The 21,835-nt window shown below is 36.2% G+C and overlaps 1 protein-coding gene across 4 annotated transcripts in view; it reads right to left on the bottom strand.

The window, feature by feature from the left end:
- LOC106458452 (fat-like cadherin-related tumor suppressor homolog) overlaps window positions 1–18,360 on the bottom strand; it is a 171,380-nt gene extending 153,020 nt beyond the window's left edge. For all 4 annotated transcript variants that reach the window (XM_022384954.1, XM_022384974.1, XM_022384960.1 and 1 more), the window contains exon 1: window positions 14,951–18,360. In XM_022384954.1, coding sequence (XP_022240662.1) covers window positions 14,951–18,290 — 3,340 coding nt within the window. In that variant the 5' untranslated portion in view covers window positions 18,291–18,360. The remainder of the gene's footprint in view (window positions 1–14,950) is intronic.
- Window positions 18,361–21,835: the final 3,475 nt, after the last annotated feature.

Raw genomic sequence — 21,835 nt, 5'->3', positions numbered from 1 at the left:
TTTTAAAGATAATGAATGCTGAATCGTCTCAAAATAAAATCACCTTGTATTAGACATTGTCAAAGACTTACGGCGTGGTCCAATTTAATTTTAACCAAAGTACAATATTAAACACTTTTAATGTTTGTTTGTTCTGAATTTCACTCAAAGCTACACGAGGTATATCTGCGCTAGCCGTCCCTAATTTAGCAGTGAAAGACAAGTCACCACCACCCACCGCAAACTCTGGGGCTGCTCTTTTACCAACGAATAGTGGGATAGGATTAACCGTCACATTATGACGCCCACACGGCTGAGAGGGCGAGCATATTTGGTGGGACGGGGATTCGAACCCGCGACCCGCAGATTGCGAGTCGAGCGCCCTAACCACCTGGCCACACTTTTAATGAAATTGTAATTTCCTCGTAAATTGTCTATATTGTATTTACGGGTACATTACAAAGCCTAAGTTCGACTACGATATGCGGACTTACCACTAAGCTAGGATCCTCATATAACATTTTCACTATCTTGCCAGATGATTAACAGCTATAAATCTATACACGACATCTCTCGAGAACGAAAATTTACACCTCAAAACTGTTCGGTTTTTCGGATTTTGTGTCGGGAAACTTAGAGCAAGTGTCCCAACTGCAACCCCTGACAACGAATTACTGTGTTGTGATTTATCCATTTCTTAATTTATTTTACACGTTTTTTGTTTTTATTTATTACGAGAGTACAGAACGTTAATTAGTTCGTGTTTAATGTAAAATGAGATTTTAAAATGTTATTAATTCTTATATATCCTAACTGTTTAATGCATGGAATGCTTTTATAAGCTTTATCGTACTTTAAGTGGTTTAGAAAACATATACTATTAAATACCCTCGAAATTAGCAAGGACATAAAAATAGTGAAATCTCACTTTTGTACATGTAAAATGTGTTATATTGAAAAATAATATTTAGTTGTGTACAAGCGAAGACTACCAGTCACATATTTCCTGGACACTTTGTTAATGCTGCATAGTTTATTTTATTATTACTTCGTAATATGGAGTTTTGTACACACTTAATTTTATGTAAGGTTATCTTATTTTCGTGTTAAAATATGAAGCAATCGTGTAATTTAATTAATTCAACATAATTTTTATCGGCTTATTGATTATTAACAATGCTTTAGATGAGGGTGACCTGGGAAGCTCAGATGCCACGTGAATTTTAGGACTTATTTTGCCTTCCATAATAGGAGATTTTCATTCAGGTTTCTGTAAATATGTTATGCATTTGTAATTTTATAAAACAGTATGTTAATATTCAAATTTCACACACACACACACTGTGACACACACACACATGTATCGTTTAAAAAAACACTTTGACGCTACAGCTAATGCTAGAAATATGCTAAGTAATATTTGTGTATGCAGGCATAAAATGCGTTTTCAACCTTCTTAGTTTACCATAGAATTTTTCAAAAAATCTCATTTATTCGAAGCCTCTACAAGTTTTTGTATATCACGTTGTCAAGAAAGTCGTTAACTTGATCTTGTACAATATTTTTTCCCTAGTCATTCCTTCTAGATCACACCTGGCCTAGCCATGGGAGTGCATGTAATGCTGCAAGTTCAAGAATTTTAACAGCCAGTGTCCCCCAGTGGTAGTAAAGATTATATCTACATAGTAGAACCTCGCCTATGTTTGAATGAAATTGTCCAGTAATTTGGGTGGCACTAGTATCTAAAGGTAAATTCAATTTTTCCATGTAAGAATAAATTAGATTAAAAAGAATCGAAGGAAATCCTGAGTGAACTGAATGAAAAGAATACATCTCGGGGGAAAACGCGACCGTCCAGCATCTATAAACAAGTAGACAAACTGTGTTTTGGGTCTTTGATTAATAAATAGTGTTTTCATTGTTCGTTACTCATTGTGTCAAGTCTATATTTATTTGCTCGAGCTCAGTTAGTTTTAGTTAATTTCAGTAGCACTTCAAAATATATCCTGATCCTTCCGTTATACGGCGAACCTAAATACTAACTTAATAATCTAATGGCAAATAATGCATTAGATCAACAAGACTTGATAATATAACGGAAAATAATGAATTAGATCAGTATGACTTGATAATGTAACGGAAAATAATGAATTAGATCAGTATGACTTGATAATGTAACGGAAAATAATGAATTAGATCAGTATGACTTGATAACGTAACGGAAAATAATGAATTAGATCAGTATGACTTGATAATGTAACGGAAAATAATGAATTAGATCAGTATGACTTGATAACGTAACGGAAAATAATGAATTAGATCAGTATGACTTGATAACGTAACGGAAAATAATGAATTAGATCAGTATGACTTGATAATGTAACGGAAAATAATGCATTAGATCAGTAAAACACAAAATTTGGTTCGAATTTTTAAGCTTTATTTGATTAAATTTGCTGAACAGAGCATTTAAGTATAAAGATGTCTTGCTATGCTGTTTTTGTTTCTATTTTTAATAGCAAGGTTTTGTTTTAACAATGTATTCTAAACATGTATGATATAAAATTAATGTAATACTTTATGAAATCTATATAATCTGTATTATAAATACATGATCATATTCTTTGGATGAATACAAAATGATAACTTATTATTGTATGAATTTTTAACACTTATGTTTTCTACATTTCGTGCTTATTTCAAATAGGACCGAAAGTAGCCCAATGATTGGCCTGTGGAAGTTCGAGTCCTGGGGCCGTGTATGCGTTATAAAAGTGACGGTCAAATCTCACTCTTCGGTTCTTCAATAGTAACCCAAGAATTAGCGATGGGTGCTGTTGAATAGTGGCCTTTCGTCTAGTTTAAAATTATGGACGGCTAGCGTAAAAGTTCTCGAGTAGTTTATGCGAGTATCTAAACACAAACAAACAAAACTTTTCAAGTGTTCCGCGCGAACAGTGGAAGGCCAGGCATGGTTTAGTGGTTTGGGTGCTCGATGTGCGGGTTCGAATCCCCGTCACACCAAACATACTCACCTTTTCAGCCCAAACGCATGCGGGGGTGGTGGTGTTCAATAGCTGCATTCCCCTTTAATCTGTTACTGCTAAATTAGGGACGGCAGATAACCCTCGTTTAGCGTTGCGTGAAATTCACAACAAACTAAACGTACTGTGGCCGTTCACTATACTCAAGTCATGTGGGAGTATCTAAGTTTTAAAGCACGAGTGTGAATTGAACAAACGAACCAAAATTAACCAAGAAATTGCGCTCCTACAATATATCTAATTTTATGTATTTAATCTCAAGATGTGTAATGAGTAGATTAATTTGACATCACTTAAACAACAGTCAAAAAGTACCCACTGTAACTGATGCATCAAGTTTCCCTGAGACAAAACATTCATAATATTATATATTCACAAATTATAAAACGTTGAGAATAAAAGTAAAAAAAGAATATACCAACCACACTATATCTGCTACACCCAGTGCTGACAAGGCTTTTTTTGCCCAATATCAGGGTTCATCGGACTGGTTGAGATACGACAGACATAGTAGTAGTGAAGACGCTATTTATATCATCAATTGCTTGAATAAAAAGTGTTTCCGTGTGAACTATGTTTGTTTGAATTTCGCGCAAAGCTACACGAAAGCTATCTGCGCTAGCCGTCCCTAATTTAGCAGTGTAAGACTAGAGGGAAGGCAGCTAGTCATCACCACCCACCACCAACTCTTGGGCTACTCTTGTACCAACGAATAGTCGGATTGACCGTCACATTATAACGCCTCCCACGGCTGAAAGGGCGAGCATGTTTGGTAGTATGGGGATTCGAACCCGCGACCCTCAGATTGCGAGTCCAGCGCCCTAACCGCATGGCCATGACGGGCCACCCGTGTGAACTAGATTAACATGGTGAAGTGCATTGTTTTGTCAGTATATTTAAGTAACAGTTCTGCTTCAGGATGTAAATAATGTGCGAGTAGACGTGGAGAATATAGTGAAGCCCCCCCCCCCCTTACAGCGCAGAATTCAATAGCGTCAAAAGTATGTAGTAAGTGATTTTAAGCGGTATAACCTTATCAGTATTTTATTTTTTTTTGTTTACGTTTTTTTTTCGACTCGATTGTTGATTTCATGTCAAATGAAATATGTTCAATTTTACTACAACCAGGCAGTTGTTGCCCCCCAGTGGCACAGCGGTATGTCTGCAGACTTACAACGCTAGAAACCGGGTTTCGATACCCGTGGTGGGCAGAGCACAGATAGCCCATTGTGTAGCTTTGTGCTTAATTACAAACAAACAAACAACCGTCTGTTAAAAAGACGTCATCTATGAATCTCTAGCCTGTCGTAGTTATTTTTGTTAGCTGTGTATAAAAAATTAAGCCGAAATTTTTATTGTTACAGTTTATTGTTGCGACCAGCAATATCTAAACGACGGGAAAAATAAAATTCAATACCGCTTTTAAAATTTTTTATTGGAATTTAAAACAATATGTACACCAAGACCTACAATAGGGATTTTCAGTACTAGGACAAGTTTCAATGTAAAGTACAGTAACATTCCGAAACCTTTGATAGATTGAAGACGAAAGGCGGAAGACTTTCGAAACGTCATCCTCTATACTTGTTTTTCTACAACAGGCAGTTGCCGTCCATTCAACTAAATGTCATCATGTCGAAACCTGTTTGTATTGGGCGCTGTGACAAAATAACTTAATTTTTCCACAAAAAACAGTTTTATAAAAAAAATTACACTGTAAGCAGTCTCCAAGTAAACGTCAGAACCCAGAGTTGTTAAGAAAAAATATAATTACTTTTCATTAGTGGGGTAAACTGTGATCACTGGTGGGACAATCTTGTCACCTATAAACATGTATATATATTTCATATACTATTTTAAGGCCCGATATACACTCACAAAAATGACAATTAAAAACAAACGACAAGAGTAAAACAAATATGACAGAACTACATTAGAAACAACGCTCAGTGAAAGAGGTTCTTTTTTTTGTCACGACTTTCAATACAAATTTCACGTCTTAGCGCCTATGTTGTCAGAACATTAAAAACTGAGCTGGGGAAATTCGCTCAAGATGGGGCGAGACTCCAGTAAAATTCAATAAACATTGCTGTCATTGCATCCATAGATCTTATCTTCATGTTAAAATTGACACTTATATCTCATGGATCTGTTTCACAAAACACAATACGATAAAACAGTTGTTTCTACCAGAAAAACTATACAGCACACATTTACATCCCGTCTTCTCTATATATATACATGATGTAGTTTAGGCGGATCAAACATCTTTTTCAACATTTCTCTCCACTCTAATATGAAAGGGCGGTTGGAACCGTACCTTTCCCCAAGGCCAGTCAAATAGTAGTCATGGAATCCCTTCCCAAGCCTCTCCCAGCTTCATACACGTCAACTTTTCTAATTATGACACTTCGCCGGTAACGTTAGCGACAACTCAGCACCGCGAAAGAACCACTGGCGTAGGTCACGGTCAAAGTAATTATGGATAATGGCTTTCATTCAGTAACCTTATTATAATAACTGCCTGATAATTTGGGAGAAAAAAAAAGTCATTGTATATAGCCCATGGAATCGATTTCCCTAATAAGGCATATACCACTGTACACTATGACCACTGTTTACTAGATGGTATGGGCAACATTATTATCTTCTGTTGCCTAACGACCTACCTTTGGAATATTCTAAAAATGGAAGAGAGAGACAAAGGACAACATAATTGTACAAGAACTTTTAACGTATAAATATAGGGACATATGTACATAAAATGTACAATATGTAAAACACACCACTTTTAATGACGCTGTAATATATCAAATTGTTATTTTCTAGTTCACATTTGCTGTTATAACCTTAGTATGTATTTGAAAAGTGTCGTATGTTGAAAAAATAACCATTAAGGATCCAGACAATCTGGCTAACCGTTGCCTACTGCACGTAAATATACTTGCAGCCACCATCTTGCGAATTGAAAAACTTCAATATTCTGCCTTAGTATCGAAGACCAATACAAGTCTGTCAAACTGTTCTGAAGAGTAGAAAGTCGCATGTGACGTTTGGAGGTAGTATCAACTACACATAAGTGTAAAATAGAATCCCGAAAAATTCAATCTCATTTTAATTATATCACATGTGTGCTCAATACAAAAGTATCCCCCCCTCTCTCTCTTTCCGGTATACATTGGCTATCGCTGGTATTTAGTTTCCTGTTTAATTGGTCAGTAAAGACCGTACACGTAATATTTAAAAGTTTGGGTATTCTAAATACTTGTTCATCTAACGCGTTAAACAAATACGATTTAAAGAGAAAAAAAGAAAACGGCAACAGAAGAATACTCAAAAATCTGAGAGAACTTTTGGTGCCAAATAACAAGAAAGCTATGTTCTAATAAAATCTAACTGACCAGTTTGAAATAGCATAAATTTAACACCAAAATATAATTAAAATTCAAAACGTTATTTCCATATGTTAACGCCGCTTCATATCTGACGCTGAATAACACCGTATGTAAGCAATGACACAAGCCTCTAAGGTAAATTACCGAAATTTAATTTCAACACAGAGAGGGATTCTATCAATACTGTTTCAACTCTGACGCTAGATGACATCGTACTTAATTTAATAACAATGGCCTACGCCTCGTTGCCACACGGAAATGCAATAAACTTGGGGAAGTTTGCAGCCTTAATCTTTAACCCAAAAAATAACCAGCTGCTAAGTTTTGTGAGGAATGGTTTTAAATGTACAAAACATTTAACCAACCAAAGTACCCTTACCAGGGCACATGCTAACCCTTTCGAGACTGATGACATGAGTAACGAGATTAAACTTTTGTGTGTGCGTGTGGTAACAAGTCGCGAAGTTCCATAGTCCAATAGGCTAATCACTAGGCCACACTCGACCCCATTTGAAAGATTCACGAAAAATCGCACAATAATAAGCTATCACTTTGCGAAATCATACACTGTCACTGATCTATCAGATGTTCTTCAAAAGCATTTTTTTTAATTGCTGTTCAAAACTGGAATTGTCATGATTAAAGATACTAATATCATTATCAAAAAAGATATAGTAAAATGAAGAAAAAAAATTAATATCAATTACGTTGTTTTTTTTTTCCTATTCATTGTAAACTGGTGAAGAACTCTTATTAAGACCAGCTAAATGTAAAGTTCTGTTATTAAAATAAGCCCCCAGTGGAACAGCGGTGTGTCTACCGACTTACAACGCTAGAAACCGGGTTTCGATACCCGTGGTGGGCAGAGCACAGATAGCCCATTGTGTAGCTTTGTGCTTAATTCCAAACAAACAATTACTGAAATAAAACAAACTCGAGGAGAGGTAAATTTTAAGATTTATTTTACTTTACTAAATAAACAGAAAATTGTAATATTAGAGTAAATATTAGTATTGAGACTTTTCTGGAAAACATTTATGTATATTTGTTTGATAACCCTATACTTACAAGAGACGATGAACATAATATTGAAAGGTTTGTTTTCTTTTCTTTCTTTCTTTCTTTTTTTTTAGAATACTTCCACAAATCTACGCAATGGATATTTGCACATAGCCACTCCTTTCAACTTTGGTTTAACCAAATAGGGTGATTTACGTGCAGAGCGCATTTTTGTGGCACCGGGTCACGAATCAGTAACCTTCTGGTTCACAGTCCGGGCAAGCCAACCATCAGGCCACGACCGGCTAAATTGTCAAATCAAGTTTATTTTTTATAAAAGATGAAATACTAAATGGTTGATCTATGTCGCAAAGATAAGTCCATAATGAAAGTGCAATATCTAAAACAATTTTATAAACCCATTATGTTTTAGGAGCTTTTATGTAAAATGACCAGTAAAACTGATAATTGGCAAATAGCGTAAGCTATAATCATTAATAAAATGGAGTAAGTATGTTACCCAGCTCGATCCCTAATAACAGGTGTAAACAACCTCAGTCACGAAAGGGTGACGGACAACTCGGCAACGTGGTCAATTTGAAGTTTTCTTACTCCACTATCTGCATGGTTATCACGCGAATAAACAAGAAAAAGGCTGTTTCTACGTGATTATTACACAACATTCAAACACAATGATTTCATGTGACCTACATTACTAATGTACTCAAGGCTCTCAACGTGTAAAGTCCCTAACAGACTGATACACATAAACATGAACAATGTTCCTTTATTTCTGACGTATCGTTAAATGCATTTCCGTGGAAGCACATTACGTAGATATGTTCAGTTTCAATACTTTTTGTTACACATGTACACCATTTATATCTGTTATACTGATATGTTCAGTTTGAATATTTTTTGTTACACGTGTATACCATTTACATCTGTTATACTGATATGTTCAGTTTGAATATTTTTCGTTGCACATGTATACAATTTATATCTGTTATACTGATATCTTCAGTCTGAATATTTTTGTTGCACATGTATACCATTTATATCTGTTATACTGATATCTTCAGTTTGAATATTTTTTGTTACACATGTACTTCATTTATATCTGTTATACTGATATATTCAGTTTGAATATTTTTTGTTACACATGTATACCATTTATATCTGTTATACTGATATCTTCAGTCTGAATATTTTTCGTTGCACATGTATACAATTTATATCTGTTATACTGATATCTTCAGTTTGAATATTTTTTGTTACACGTGTATACCATTTATATCTGTTATACTGATATCTTCAGTTTGAATATTTTTGTCACACATGTATACCATTTATATCTGTTATACTGATATCTTCAGTTTGAATATTTTTGTTGCACATGTATACAATTTATATCTGTTATACTGATATCTTCAGTTTGAATATTTTTTGTTACACACGTATACCATTTATATATGTTATACATATTCTTTATTATTCGCCGATTCTTAGTCAACACCTACCATTTTATATTATAAAAAAAAATATTATATGTATGGTGTTACTTGCCAGTTGTCATTTGCGCACAACAGTAAACCTGTATTTATAACCATAGGTTCACTGTGGTGAGTAAAATACAACTCCAAATACCATACACATAATATACACTTCTCCACCTAAGAAGCCTAGTTCTTTCGATTTGCCCTTGTCCAGGGTTACCGACAAGAGGTGGAGTTCCCTGAAACCGGTATAACTCAGTGACATGTGATGAATCTAATGATAGATTGGGCTTCACATATATTTTGGCGTGAAAAAAATTGATGCTACTTAAGCACTTGATTACCAGGATAGTTATTAACTTTCGGTTAATTATTGCTTGTGAACTGTGTATGGTTTACCTTTCACGACATTTACGGAACAGAAAACGATCATTTCGTACTATTTTATCTAAATAAGCATGAAACCGATACATAGCACTATCAAATTTTCTGTAGCACTGTGTGAAAAACAGTGTTGAGAAGCAACATACTCTTGCTTACGTTTAACTCTAGAATCGGCCCGGCATGGCCAGGTGGTTAGGGCGCTCGACTCGCAATCAGAGGGTCGCGGGTTCGAATCCCCGTCACACCAAACATGCTCGCCCTTTCAGCCGTGGGGGCATTGTAATGTGACGGTCAATCCCAGTCTTTTGGTGGTGATGACTAGCTGCCTTCCTTCTAGTCTTACACTGCTAAATTAGGGATGGCTAGCGAAGATAGCCCTCGTGTAGCTTTGCGCGAAATTCAAAAACAAACAAACAAACACTCTAGAATCATACGCATAATCTTCAAAGTTCCTAATTACCGTGTGGTCCTGGGATGGTCAGGTGGGTAGGGCACTCGACTCGTAATCTGCGGGTCGCGGGTTCGAATCCCTGTTCCACCAAACATGCTCGTCCTTTCAGCCGTGGGAGCGTTATAATATGACTATTCGTTGATAAAAGAGTAGCCCAAGAGTTGGCAGTGGGTGGTGATGACTAGCTGCCTTCTCTCTAGTCTTTCACTGCTAAATTAGGGACGGCTAGCGCAGATAGCCCTCGTGTAGCTTTGCGCGAAATTCAAACCAAACCTAATTACTGCTGCAGTTCATAAGAAATCGATACGTATCTCTCGGAAAACGAGTTAAGATAATCATTTGCATTTTCGATTCAGTATACGTGATTTTCAAAACGAATAACGTTTTCTGATACTTTGCAAGTCGTACACGCTTCAATTTCTTTTTCTTTGTTCGTTTTTGGAGTTTTTCATGTACACAAAGGATTATCTGTGCATAGGAGTTTCTAATGTTTAACTGACCGACTAGATGTGCTGGGGGAAAGGCAGCTAGTCATCACCACCCACCGCCAACTCTTGAGCTACTCATTTACCAAGAAATAATGGAATTGACCTTCACATTATAACGCCCCACAGTTGGAAGGGCGAACATGTTCGGTGTGACGGAAATTCAAACCCCCGACCCGCAGGTTGCGAGTCGAGCGCCCTAACCACCAGGCCATGATACTGGATGGAAAGTAGCTGATCAACAGCATTCAGTGCCAGACCTTTAGCTATTCTAATCTAATTGAATAGTGGGATTTGACCGTCACTCTTATAGCGCACCCACAGCCCCAATGTAATAGCGCGTTTTTACGACAGCGGGACTTGAACCATGAACTCAGATTCACGTTACCCACTAGGTCACGCCCGGTCCACGTCTTTCGATTTCTCATAATTTGGCATATACATGAAACTGAACTCATTTCGTATATGCATAAACAAAAAATGTTTCACCTTCTAAATGCACATAGCTTATAGTGCTGTGGCATAGGGCCTGTACTGGGGGTGAACCCCTCACCACGGTAAAACAAAACACAACCTTTTAATGCATTGGTATGTTAAAAGTATGAAATGGATGGTTGTGAAAAAAATAACATGTTTTCACATGTATTTATGTATGAATATTCATAGGTGAAAAAGATGTGCTGTGGAACACCACATCGAAAATCATGAAAATTGTAATAACTCCAAAATGAAGCTTCTATAATGGCTTTAAATACTGTATGACATAATTTATATTATTCTTATGATTAATATGGCATTGTGATGAAACATGCCACTTCTGGACATGACTTTGTTTATAATTTATACCCTAACATTATTTATAATATTTCATCGTTTGAGGTTCTCTTTGGTAGAACAAGGCACAACTTTATTTTTTTAATGTATTAGTATCTCCAAAAAATAAAATAAAAAAGGTGTGAAATAGTCAACCCATTCTGACATGTTATTGAACATGGATATATTCAGGTACCCTTGTCAGACATTTCACCCCAAAAGTTGCGTCTTAAATCACTATATCTGCAATAACATCATCAGCTCTTGTGATATCCTTACAAAATTTGTACTGATGTGAAGTTTGAAGTAGGGCCTTTGTTATTTAACAACATTTGATGTTAACTCAGACAACAGTTTATTATTGGTGTTTTAATGAGCTATTTAACATGTATTTATACCAAGGTTGAAGGAAGACTGGCATTTCATAGGGCAAAATATATCATATTTTATTGCGGTGATATTTGAATGTTTGGAAGACTGATAATATGTGTAAGAAATAACTGTATGTATAACATACATTACAGCTCACCCAAGAAATTCTTTTTTTGTGTGTGTATGTATTAGGATAGTGCTAAGTGAATTTATATATACTGATTAATTTCATTTCGGTGACTTTTTTGCATGCTTTATGAGTGACTTTCACCTTACTTGTTGCTTGATCAAACTAGCTTAACATGAACCATAAAACCAGATCGTAGTGAATTAATTAACTTGGAGTTTTTAATCTGTTGTGCTTTCGGGTAGGTTGACCAGGAATTTACATACACGAGTGAAAGATGAATACAGAACCACCAGATAAAAAAGCCCACAAAGTAATAACAAATATTCATTCCTATAAGAGGATTACAATTTTCTAAAATTTATGTCACAGAAACCAGTTCTGAAATTATTATTTTTTAAATGGACGCGGTAGCCACGAGTGAAAGATGGATACAGAACCATCAGATAGAAAAGCCCACAAAAGTAATAACAAATATTCCTAAAAGAAGATTACAATTTTCTCAAATTTATGTCACAGATACACAGTCCTAAAAAAAAATTCACGCGGTAGCTTTTTTGCGGTATTTTCAAGAACTTCTGTCAGTAAGAAATGTTTATTAAAAGAAAAACATTTAAAACATCCACTGGACTATCATCTTTGGAAGATAACTTTGAGATAGTGGTATGATTTCATCTAATAAATGGACAAGATAATGTTATTTAGCATTATCATATTGACGGATTTAATATACAAAAAAAATAACTAAACAGGGTTTCGGAATTAAACTTATTTACCACATTCTGACTCACAAGAGCTTTTTTCTTCATTTTGGTTTGGGTTGTTTTGAATTTCGCGCAAAGCTACAAGATGGCTATCTGCGCTAATCATTTATTATTTAGCAGTGAAAGACTAGAGGGAAGGTAGCTACTCATCACCACCCACCGCCAACTCTTAGGCTACTCTTTTATCAATGAATAGTGGGATTGACTGTCACATTATAACGCCTCCACGACTGAAAAGACGAGCATGTTTGGTGGAGCGGGGATTCGAACTCACGACCCGCAGATTGCGAGTCGAGCGCCCTAACCACCTGTTTTGCGTCTGTATAATTATCTTTGTGAATTCACGCTGTAAACGCTTGAGTCTGAATTAAAACCACGCCATTTTGACAAAACACACATGGAATGTGCCATTTTGCCTGTTTACCTACTCATGCTTTCCTGTAATTCAGTATATATATCCTGTATATAGTGCTCACTTTTGTCAAATAATTAACACGTGAACTGCCCTTTAAGTTGTCTCACATTTGCAGTTGTTAAAACAAATCCCCAAATGTTTGTGATCAAACATAATATCAATACAGGAAAAGGACTTGTTAGTGTCAGTAAACTACATTGAGCTAAAAGTTAAAATGCAATTTATTGGCATGTTTACACACAGATCGCTCGAGATGTACTAAACTGCCACCTGATACTTACATCGCTCATTCCCATTGTTTTTGAATAACAAGATGCAAATCCTTTTTAGCCACAATAGACGGAACGATATGCAGGAAGAGGGAAGAAGATAGGGTTAGCATGCCTCGTAGATAATGTTAACAAGTCAGTAAGCAACGACAAACAGTAATTATTCTCGACACAAACAAACTTCAAGTAGCGATTGTAAGAAGATACCTAGAATGTTTAGTCTGGGTTTTTTTAATGGATAGTTGACCGTGGGAACGTGCGTGTGAGCAAGAGAGACAGACAGGGGTGGGAGGGGGGGGGAGATATGACTGACAATAAATGACCTGCGAGAAATAAAACCGGCTGGACAGCTAAGGTTAACCAAAGTTTCGACTGCTCTACTGTACCCTATTCCAGTCGTCAAGTCAACGCGTCTTGCTTGATCCAGGGCCAGTTGGTAAGTAGGCACGACACTGATGCAAATTATAACAGCCAAGTTCATTAAAAAAGTTAAGTGGCTGTTGATTAAGGTTAGAGATTAAATTGGCAATTAAGCAATTACAATAACATAGTGAAGCTGTTAAATTACAGAACAGGACGCATGTTATGAGGAACAATGACCTTTTCGAGGGAATAAAACAATGATAGCATCGAGTTCGCATAATAAAATCATGGCTGATCTTTTCCTCTCGCATCAGTTTTCTCGGAATCACAGACATAAGAACGTCCTTCTAAAGGTAGCATCGTTCGGGTAGTACAAGTATCTCCACGTGCATTATTATCAGATTCGAAGAAAAGCTCATGGTAACATATGGGAAAAAATACACACGCAACCAAACTTGTGAGAATTTGTTTGTTTGTAATTAAGCACAAAGTTATACAATGGGCTATCTGTGCTGTACCTATCACAGGTATCGAAACCAGATTTCTAGCGTTATAAGTCCGTATACTTACCGCTGTGCCACTGGGGGACACTTATGAGGAACATACAAAAAGCTCCACGTGGAAGGAATCCGCTGTTTTTTTGTTATATATTCCTCAGTAGCCAGGAATTAAACATAGTTCAGATCATCTTTACAGAGCATTATACTCATTATATGTAATTTCGTCATGAACAAACCTGAGCTTTTGAGAGGTTTATTTAATGACGATGAAAATATAATAGTTTTCAAAAAAATCGACGGTCCTCATATTCCTGCAAAATACAAATCTGCCTTTTGCTATGTTGACTTTAGTATAGTAACATAACCACAAAATCACTTTAAAAATCTACTATCGTCGCCGCCCTGATATACACTTAGCTATAAATCGCATCTTTTCCATTACTAATATATCGACATCGTATCTTAAAATGCCTCAACCTCTTACCTTGGAGCAATATAAAGTAAAATAACAGTCGCAGACTACATATCAAAGCCTTATTGGGTGAGAAATTTAAATGAAGTTATAGAACGTGTCTTCGAGCTCGTTTGGATTGGTTATCGGGTAAGAGTGGACAGAATTATTGCAAAACTAATTAACGTTTTGTTGTAAGATCTTGATCTATGACGTTTTACACTGAACAACCTCACTCGCCCAAAAAACCAATAAACTGTTAATGTGGAAATGAACGTCCTATTAAATTATTCAAACCCAAGATCTAAGGACATTTAGCACGCCCATTTTAAATGTTGTTGCTTATTAATTTCAAACAATGTGTTTGATTCGATAACAATATAGGTAGATTCGTATCTCGGTCTGAAGCAACTCAATCACTAATGTTATATTTGGTGGTGAAAGGGTACTGCATTCTATTAACTATAAAAGCAGGATTTCGTGTGGTAATTGAATATTTCGAAAGTATTATTTTTTAATCTGTTAGTGAGAAATGTATTGTGAGCTAATATCTCTAAATATCATGAGTGACATTTTCCTCAAGCAATAAAGTGAACAGTAGTGAAAATAATAATGTAATAAATATAACAAATATTCTACTCACCATTATCGTCAATTGAGAACATGCCCATCCCATCATCCCCTTTAATAAAGTAGGTAACTTTGCTGTTTAACCCTTCTGGATCTTCGTCTTGAGCACTCAGTTGCATCACAAAGGTTCCTTCTGGTTGGTTCTCTCGTACCTTTCCTTCTTCCGCAAAACGTGGAAACATTGGCGCATGTTCGTTTTCATTGACGTCTTCTACCTCAATAAGTAATGAAACACTAGATGACAACGGGGGATCTCCCTTGTCACGTGCGATGACTGTCAAATTAAAAATTGGTCGGCTCTCGAAATCCAACATTCCTGCTAATCTAACTACGCCCATTTCTGGATCAATTTGAAAAATGCTAGTGACGTTGCCTTCTAATTCATAATGTACCTTTCCGCCAGCGTCCAGATCAGAATCATGTGCTGAAAGAATCATGATTACGGACCCAACTGGCTGATCCTCTCTAATCTTGGCCATATACTGTCGTCGACTGAACTTTGGATAATTATCATTCACGTCCAACACCCAAATGTTAACCACAGCAGTAGATGACAGCGGTTGATTAATTCCCGAGTCAAACACGCGTACTTTGAGGCGATAATGTTCAACATTTTCTCTGTCAAGTGTTCCGTTTACAGTCAGGAGTCCACTATCAGGATCAATATGGAAGTCTTGAGTATCTGTGACCAATGAAAAATGAAGTTTGGCATTTAAGCCTTTGTCCTTATCTGAGGCACGAAGCCGAACAATGCTGGTACCGTTTCTGGAATTTTCCATGATATAAAAATCATACGAAGCTTTCTCAAACACTGGAACATTGTCGTTAACATCTTGTACATAAATAACTAGCGTCCTAGAAGTCGTTTTTGGAGGTTGACCGAGATCAAAAACCGTAACGTTTAATACGTATTTTGACCTTCTTTCCCTGTCTATATCCCCGATTACCTCAAGATTTCCTGAATGCATGTCAATTTTAAAACAGCTGTCTTCGTTTCCGTTTGAAATAACGTATACTAATTTTCCATTATATCCATGGTCGCCATCTTCTGCAGTTAACGTCACGACATTAGTACCTAAAGGTACGCCCTCATCCACTTCTATCTCAGTAGGTAACCCTTTTGAAAACTGGGGGGCATGTAGATTCTCTACATACCTGACAGGTGTGGGTTCTGTAACGTCATTTTCGTCTTGTTGTTTGTTATTTCTTTTTCCAAGTTCCATCTGTTTCTTCATTCTGTCGATAACATCCATGTCTCGGCATTCTACGAGAGCATCTTTATTAGCCAGTCTCAGCCCTTGAATACCTCCTATTGGATGACTGCGAGATTCGCTTATAATTTTAATATGTATAGACATGATGTCAGCGAAATGCTGCCCGTCTGTAGCCGAAACGTTCACGTACTTCTCCAAAAACTTTTGCTGCGTCAGATCACAGGTTAGAGTAAGGACTCCAGTAACAGTATTCAACTGAAAACAGGAGTTATCATCTGGATGTACCATGCGATAGCTGACAATGCTTCCTGCATCGAAGTCCAAGGCTGACAGTGTTAGAACCTCTGTTCCCACTGCAGCCTGCCTAGATACATATCCCTCGCAGTCAACCTTTTCAAACTGAGGCCTATGATCATTCACATCCCTTAAGCGAACCCTCACGGAAATTTCGGATTGACGTGCAAATGGGGAGCCCCAGTCCGACGCACGTACTTTCAATAAGTATTCTCTCCTCATTGTTTCGTAATCCAGCACATCTGAAGTCTTAATCTGGCCCGAAAAATGATCAATACTAAATGGGACAGGATTGATGTTTGCTAAACTATAGGAAACATAACCATTATCTCTCTCATCTAAATCTAATGCATTAACGGTGTACACCACACTTCCAATAGGCCTGTTTTCATCAAAGTGAACAGTCACAACTGAAGAAGAGTTGAAGACTGGGTTGTTGTCATTATTGTCTAAAACCTTAATGTTTACAGTAGCGATTCCTTTCTTTCTGTTAATTTCGAAACTCTGTTCGTTAGCACTGATAATAATTGAGTACATAGACTTCTTTTCCCGATCTAACGGTTTGACAGTGGCTATCAGTCCTGTTAAAGGGTTAATATTAAATACTTCTTGCTCATTTCCGCTGTCAATGTTGTATATAATTCTAGTCGGCCTAACCACACTGTTAGTTTTAACAGTCAGAACTGGAGTGTTCACTGGAGCTACCTCTTCTACTTCTACATGGTAGCTATTCTTCTCAAACACAGGAGGATAATAATTGGTATTAGTCACCTGAACAGAGATGATCTCAGTGGATGATTTTGGAGGAGTACCTCTATCGGTGGCTTTCAGAGTTAGATTGAAAAAAGTTGGGTCCCTTGCTCGGTCAAAAAGCCTTGAACTCTTAATGTAGAAATCATTTGGTGCGTTACCGCTGGTGACATGAAAATACCCATATGGATCACCATCAGAAATTTCCAATCCCTTTATTTTTCCATGATTACCACTGTCAGTATCACTAACTCGAACTATGGCATATATATTAGGAATGCTGTTTTCCATCACTGTGGAGAAGTGCCTTGCAAAAATCTTAGGAGCGTGATAATTTGCTGGTGTTACAGAGACTTTTAAGGCAGCTGAGCTAACTCCAATTATTCTTCCAGTGCGCGGCTTGGGTCCCCGATCCTGGGAGATGATGGTCAATTCATATTCCTTTTGCTTCTCATAGTTTAAGGAACGGGTTAAAGACACGGTACCCATAGTAGGATGAATTGCAAACTGAAAGGTGGGATTCTTGAAACTAAAATAAACCTCACCATTAACACCAATGTCTGAATCATAAACACTAACTTTAGCAATAGTCTGGTACAGCGCAGTGTCCTCAGGGACTGTCACATGATACACATCACCATCAGGAGGAAATAACGGGTTCAAGTCGTTTTTATCCAATATTTTAACGTGCACTTCAGTTTTAGTTTTTCGTTTAAAATATCGGGATTTTGATTTTATTCTAATTATTGCTTTGACTTTTAAAATATAATGGTCAATGTTTTCCCTATTGAGGACGTCACTACCAGTTCTGGTTCTAATACGTAGAAACCAAAAGTTCCCAACACGAACTTCCTCAGCTTTAAAAAAATTCTTTTCATTTCCATCTATGATCTTGTAGTTAACAGTTAATAGCGGATCCGAAATGAATAATCCCATTTTCTCGGAAGACGTAACATAAACCTTTCCAACCACATTTTCAGGAATTGTTGCATTGTACACTAGTTGGGTAAATCTATATATATCCGTACTCCTTACAACCCCGGGACTAGTGAACACAAAATAGAGCAACCAAGAGAAAATTTGTATGGAAAACATCTTGAAGATGGACTGCACAACGGTATAGCTAAGCTAATACTGGACCTACATACGAATCATCTTCACGCAAACCTGGAACGAAGAATGGACATTCAGATTTGATATACATTTCTAAAGTTATATATTTTAAGAGTTTAGTGTTCTAGCTTTAAAAAAGAAAACACCAGTAACAAAATGAAAAAGAAGTATTCACTATTTTTCTGGAATCTTGTTCATTTCAGAAGATATTCAAATAAAAACAGGCAATCTTACAAAAAGAATGAAAAAGCTGAGCTTTCTTCTGGTAGAACGATTTTATTTTTCTTTATTTATTATTTTCATGTCATTTATTTATCTTTATAAAAAAAAAAAACATCAACTGACCCTACTACTAACTGACTTAAAGCTACCTCAACACGCTTACTATTTTTGGATAGTGTAGTATTACAGTTATAACACGACTTACGGAAAGATCTTAATTATGGAAATAAAGTGTTAATACAAATTTTTAATATATGATAAAGTAATCATAGTTAAGTTTATAATGGCTACAAAATCATTCTTCAATCAAGATACCAAGTTTTTCATACATCATATTATAGGTTTGTAATTAAGCACAAAGCTACACAAATGGCTACCTGTGCTCTACCCACCACTGGTATCGAAACCTGGTTTCTTGCGTTTTAAGTTCGCAGACACACCGCTGTGCCACTGGGGGGGGGGTCATATTATAGCTGTAATATCTTTAACATGTACGGATAACCACTATGAAAACAAAATTCCGATATTTCAAGGCTAATTCTGGCGTTTTCTTAATGAATTATTTCTTAGTGGTTTTTATCTGTAATATTTCGTTGCTTACTGAACACAGTTTTGTTTGTACAAAAGGTTGCGCAAAAAAGATACAGGCAAGGAATAATAAAAAATATTTGATACATGAATAACTAAGAAAAACTATAATAACAATTTCACAGAAGATACTATAACATGAGTGTTGATTATACATCGTTATTATTTTTTCTTATGCAGTTCATCTGCTTTCGAACATCAAGCCTGGGTAAGTGAAGTCAGATCAGATTGTGCGTCTCTTTATACATATATTTAAAATATTAAAGATTATGAGAACAGAAACTCTAGTACAACGTCAACACTCACCCACTCTCCTCCAATAGAATGCGAATATTTTTTTATTCATCCCTCAAAGACTGTCTTTAATTTCTGAACAATATTCGGTTCAAAACTGTTCCAAAAATACATTACACGAATAATATTAATACACAGGCGTGCGCGCGCACGCACACACAGAGACGCATAAAGAGAGTAAAACAAAATTCTTCCAAAACTCTGATTGGCTGAGAGAAATGTCCACGTATACACAGTTAAACGAGCTTTCCCCCCGTATTACTTATTTGTTTGAAGTTAAGCACAAAGTTACACAATGGACTATCTGTGCTCTGCCCACCACGGGTATCGTAACCTGGTTTCTTGCGTTGTAAGTCCGCAGACATACCGCTGTGCCACTGGGGGACCCGTATGACTTGCAATTATACACCAACAAGATTGTATTTAATAATTCTCAAACTATAATATGTACGTAATTTCTTCACGTAAGTGTGGTATTTTTTTCTTAATATTTATTAACATGAATTTTTCTTGAAAAGAAAAAAAAATATTAAGCAAAGCACTATAATTCCTAATTATTGTTGTTGTTTTGTTTTTTCATTATAAATGACAGTTTAACCATGTTTTAGGTTTTTCCTTTCAAATTTATTACTTTTGTTGTATCGGTGTAGTTCTATGAGGCACACTGTCCACCAAAATATTGTTACGTATCTGCTTGTTTGTTAATTTCTGGTATAAATTCTTTCCGAGGAACTTCAGCGATACATGTCCCTTCTTGATTTACCCAGTTTATTCTTTCTCGATACAAACTTTTAGTACACAGTAATTTTACAATCAGTACGTTTCTCATCACTTTAGACTTAACTACTTTTATAATACACGCTATAAATCACAGCGATTCACAATCTCGAAAACACACAGTAGCTCGAAACAGAATCGTAAATTACCCGAAACTATCTTCATTCAATCCCACAGGCTTTCACTGCCAGGCGTATATACTAAAAAAAAGAGTGCGTCCCGAACAAACTCGGTCTTCCCCGATAATTCATGATCACTCGAGAAACTCCTCGCATACGCTACCAGCGCCGATGCGCCAGCAGCGTCACGTGACTTCCGCTGTCGTAACAATATTTATGTTAATATTGATCTCACTAACTCATTTTTGGGTTGCATATTTTTACAACTAGAAGGTAGAAGTTACTATAACAAATAACTTTATAGTTTTTCTATCCAAGTGAATAATTCATGAACACGGACCACTGAAACTATAAAATTTTGTAAATTTTCAGGTAAAATGAGAGGTTGGCAGTAAAAAAAGAAAGAAAGAAGAGGAAACAGAAGGCGACCTGGAATACTTGTTCAAGTGTAAACTTGTGAAACAAAGAAAAGTTTATCAGAATGGATGATGGATGAATATTAACGATATGCCTCTATGTATTAGCTAATTGGACACAGAATTTTCCTACAATACGGTTGGAGAACAAACAAACAAAACTTAAATGCCAACACAAGCTGCCTTTGCTTTTCCACAATTTTCATACTTTAGCTAATTAATATTGAGAAACATCGCTTATTCAGTTTGTTTGTTAGTTTGTAATATAGCACAAAGCTACACAATGGGCTATCTGTGCTCTGCCCACCACGGGTATCGAAACACGGATTCTAGGATTGTAAGTCCACAGACATACTGCTGTGCCACTAGGGGGCCACTTATTCAGAAACAAGCACAACCAAGTGGTAAATAAGTAAACTACAAATATTTCTAAAATAAAAGCAAACAAATACATAAAACCCCCTCACTCACTCACTCACTACCCGTTGTGACCTTCTGAACCTGAAACTGACTTTAATTTTTGTTAAACTCCGAAAACTACCAAAAAACAATTCATAATTAAAGGATGAACTTTAGCTATTGAACATCTACAATCCATTAGCGATGACCCCTTGAAAAAAAGTTCTATACCATAGCTGGTCCTGATAAATTCTTCTGAAAGGTCCTAAAAAAATCGAGCACTTATAATGTGTCTTTAAACAATGGTTACACAAGCTGTTGTTAGAGATGACACGAACATTTCCAGTTACACCACATTATTACATAAACGTTGTAGCTCTTCTACCCTTTCGTATTTGTTAAAATGTTAAGTTAAACTGACAAAAAACGAGAGTAAGTTTGAAAACACGTACAATAAGAGAATGTGAATTTTAATTAAAGTTTTGTGATGGACGTTTTGACGGATTTACTATTATATTTATTATCGATGTTTGTTTACATTAATTTATATTTAGAAATGTACGTAACGTATACTGTTAAATATGTATTGCGAAATTCCCGCCTATTCTCTAAAGTTGTAGAAGATTCTCGACTGTAAGAATCAACAATATAAGTGTGTACGTAAACGCTAGTGCAACTTTGTATTGTTACGTAATCTGAATTTTCGAGAAAT

The sequence above is a fragment of the Limulus polyphemus genome, unplaced genomic scaffold (genome assembly GCF_000517525.1).
Source record: "Limulus polyphemus unplaced genomic scaffold, Limulus_polyphemus-2.1.2 Scaffold23, whole genome shotgun sequence".
Taxonomy (NCBI): domain Eukaryota; kingdom Metazoa; phylum Arthropoda; class Merostomata; order Xiphosura; family Limulidae; genus Limulus; species Limulus polyphemus.
Note: the sequence above shows the minus strand (reverse complement) of the source record. Positions and strands in the feature narration are given on the sequence as shown.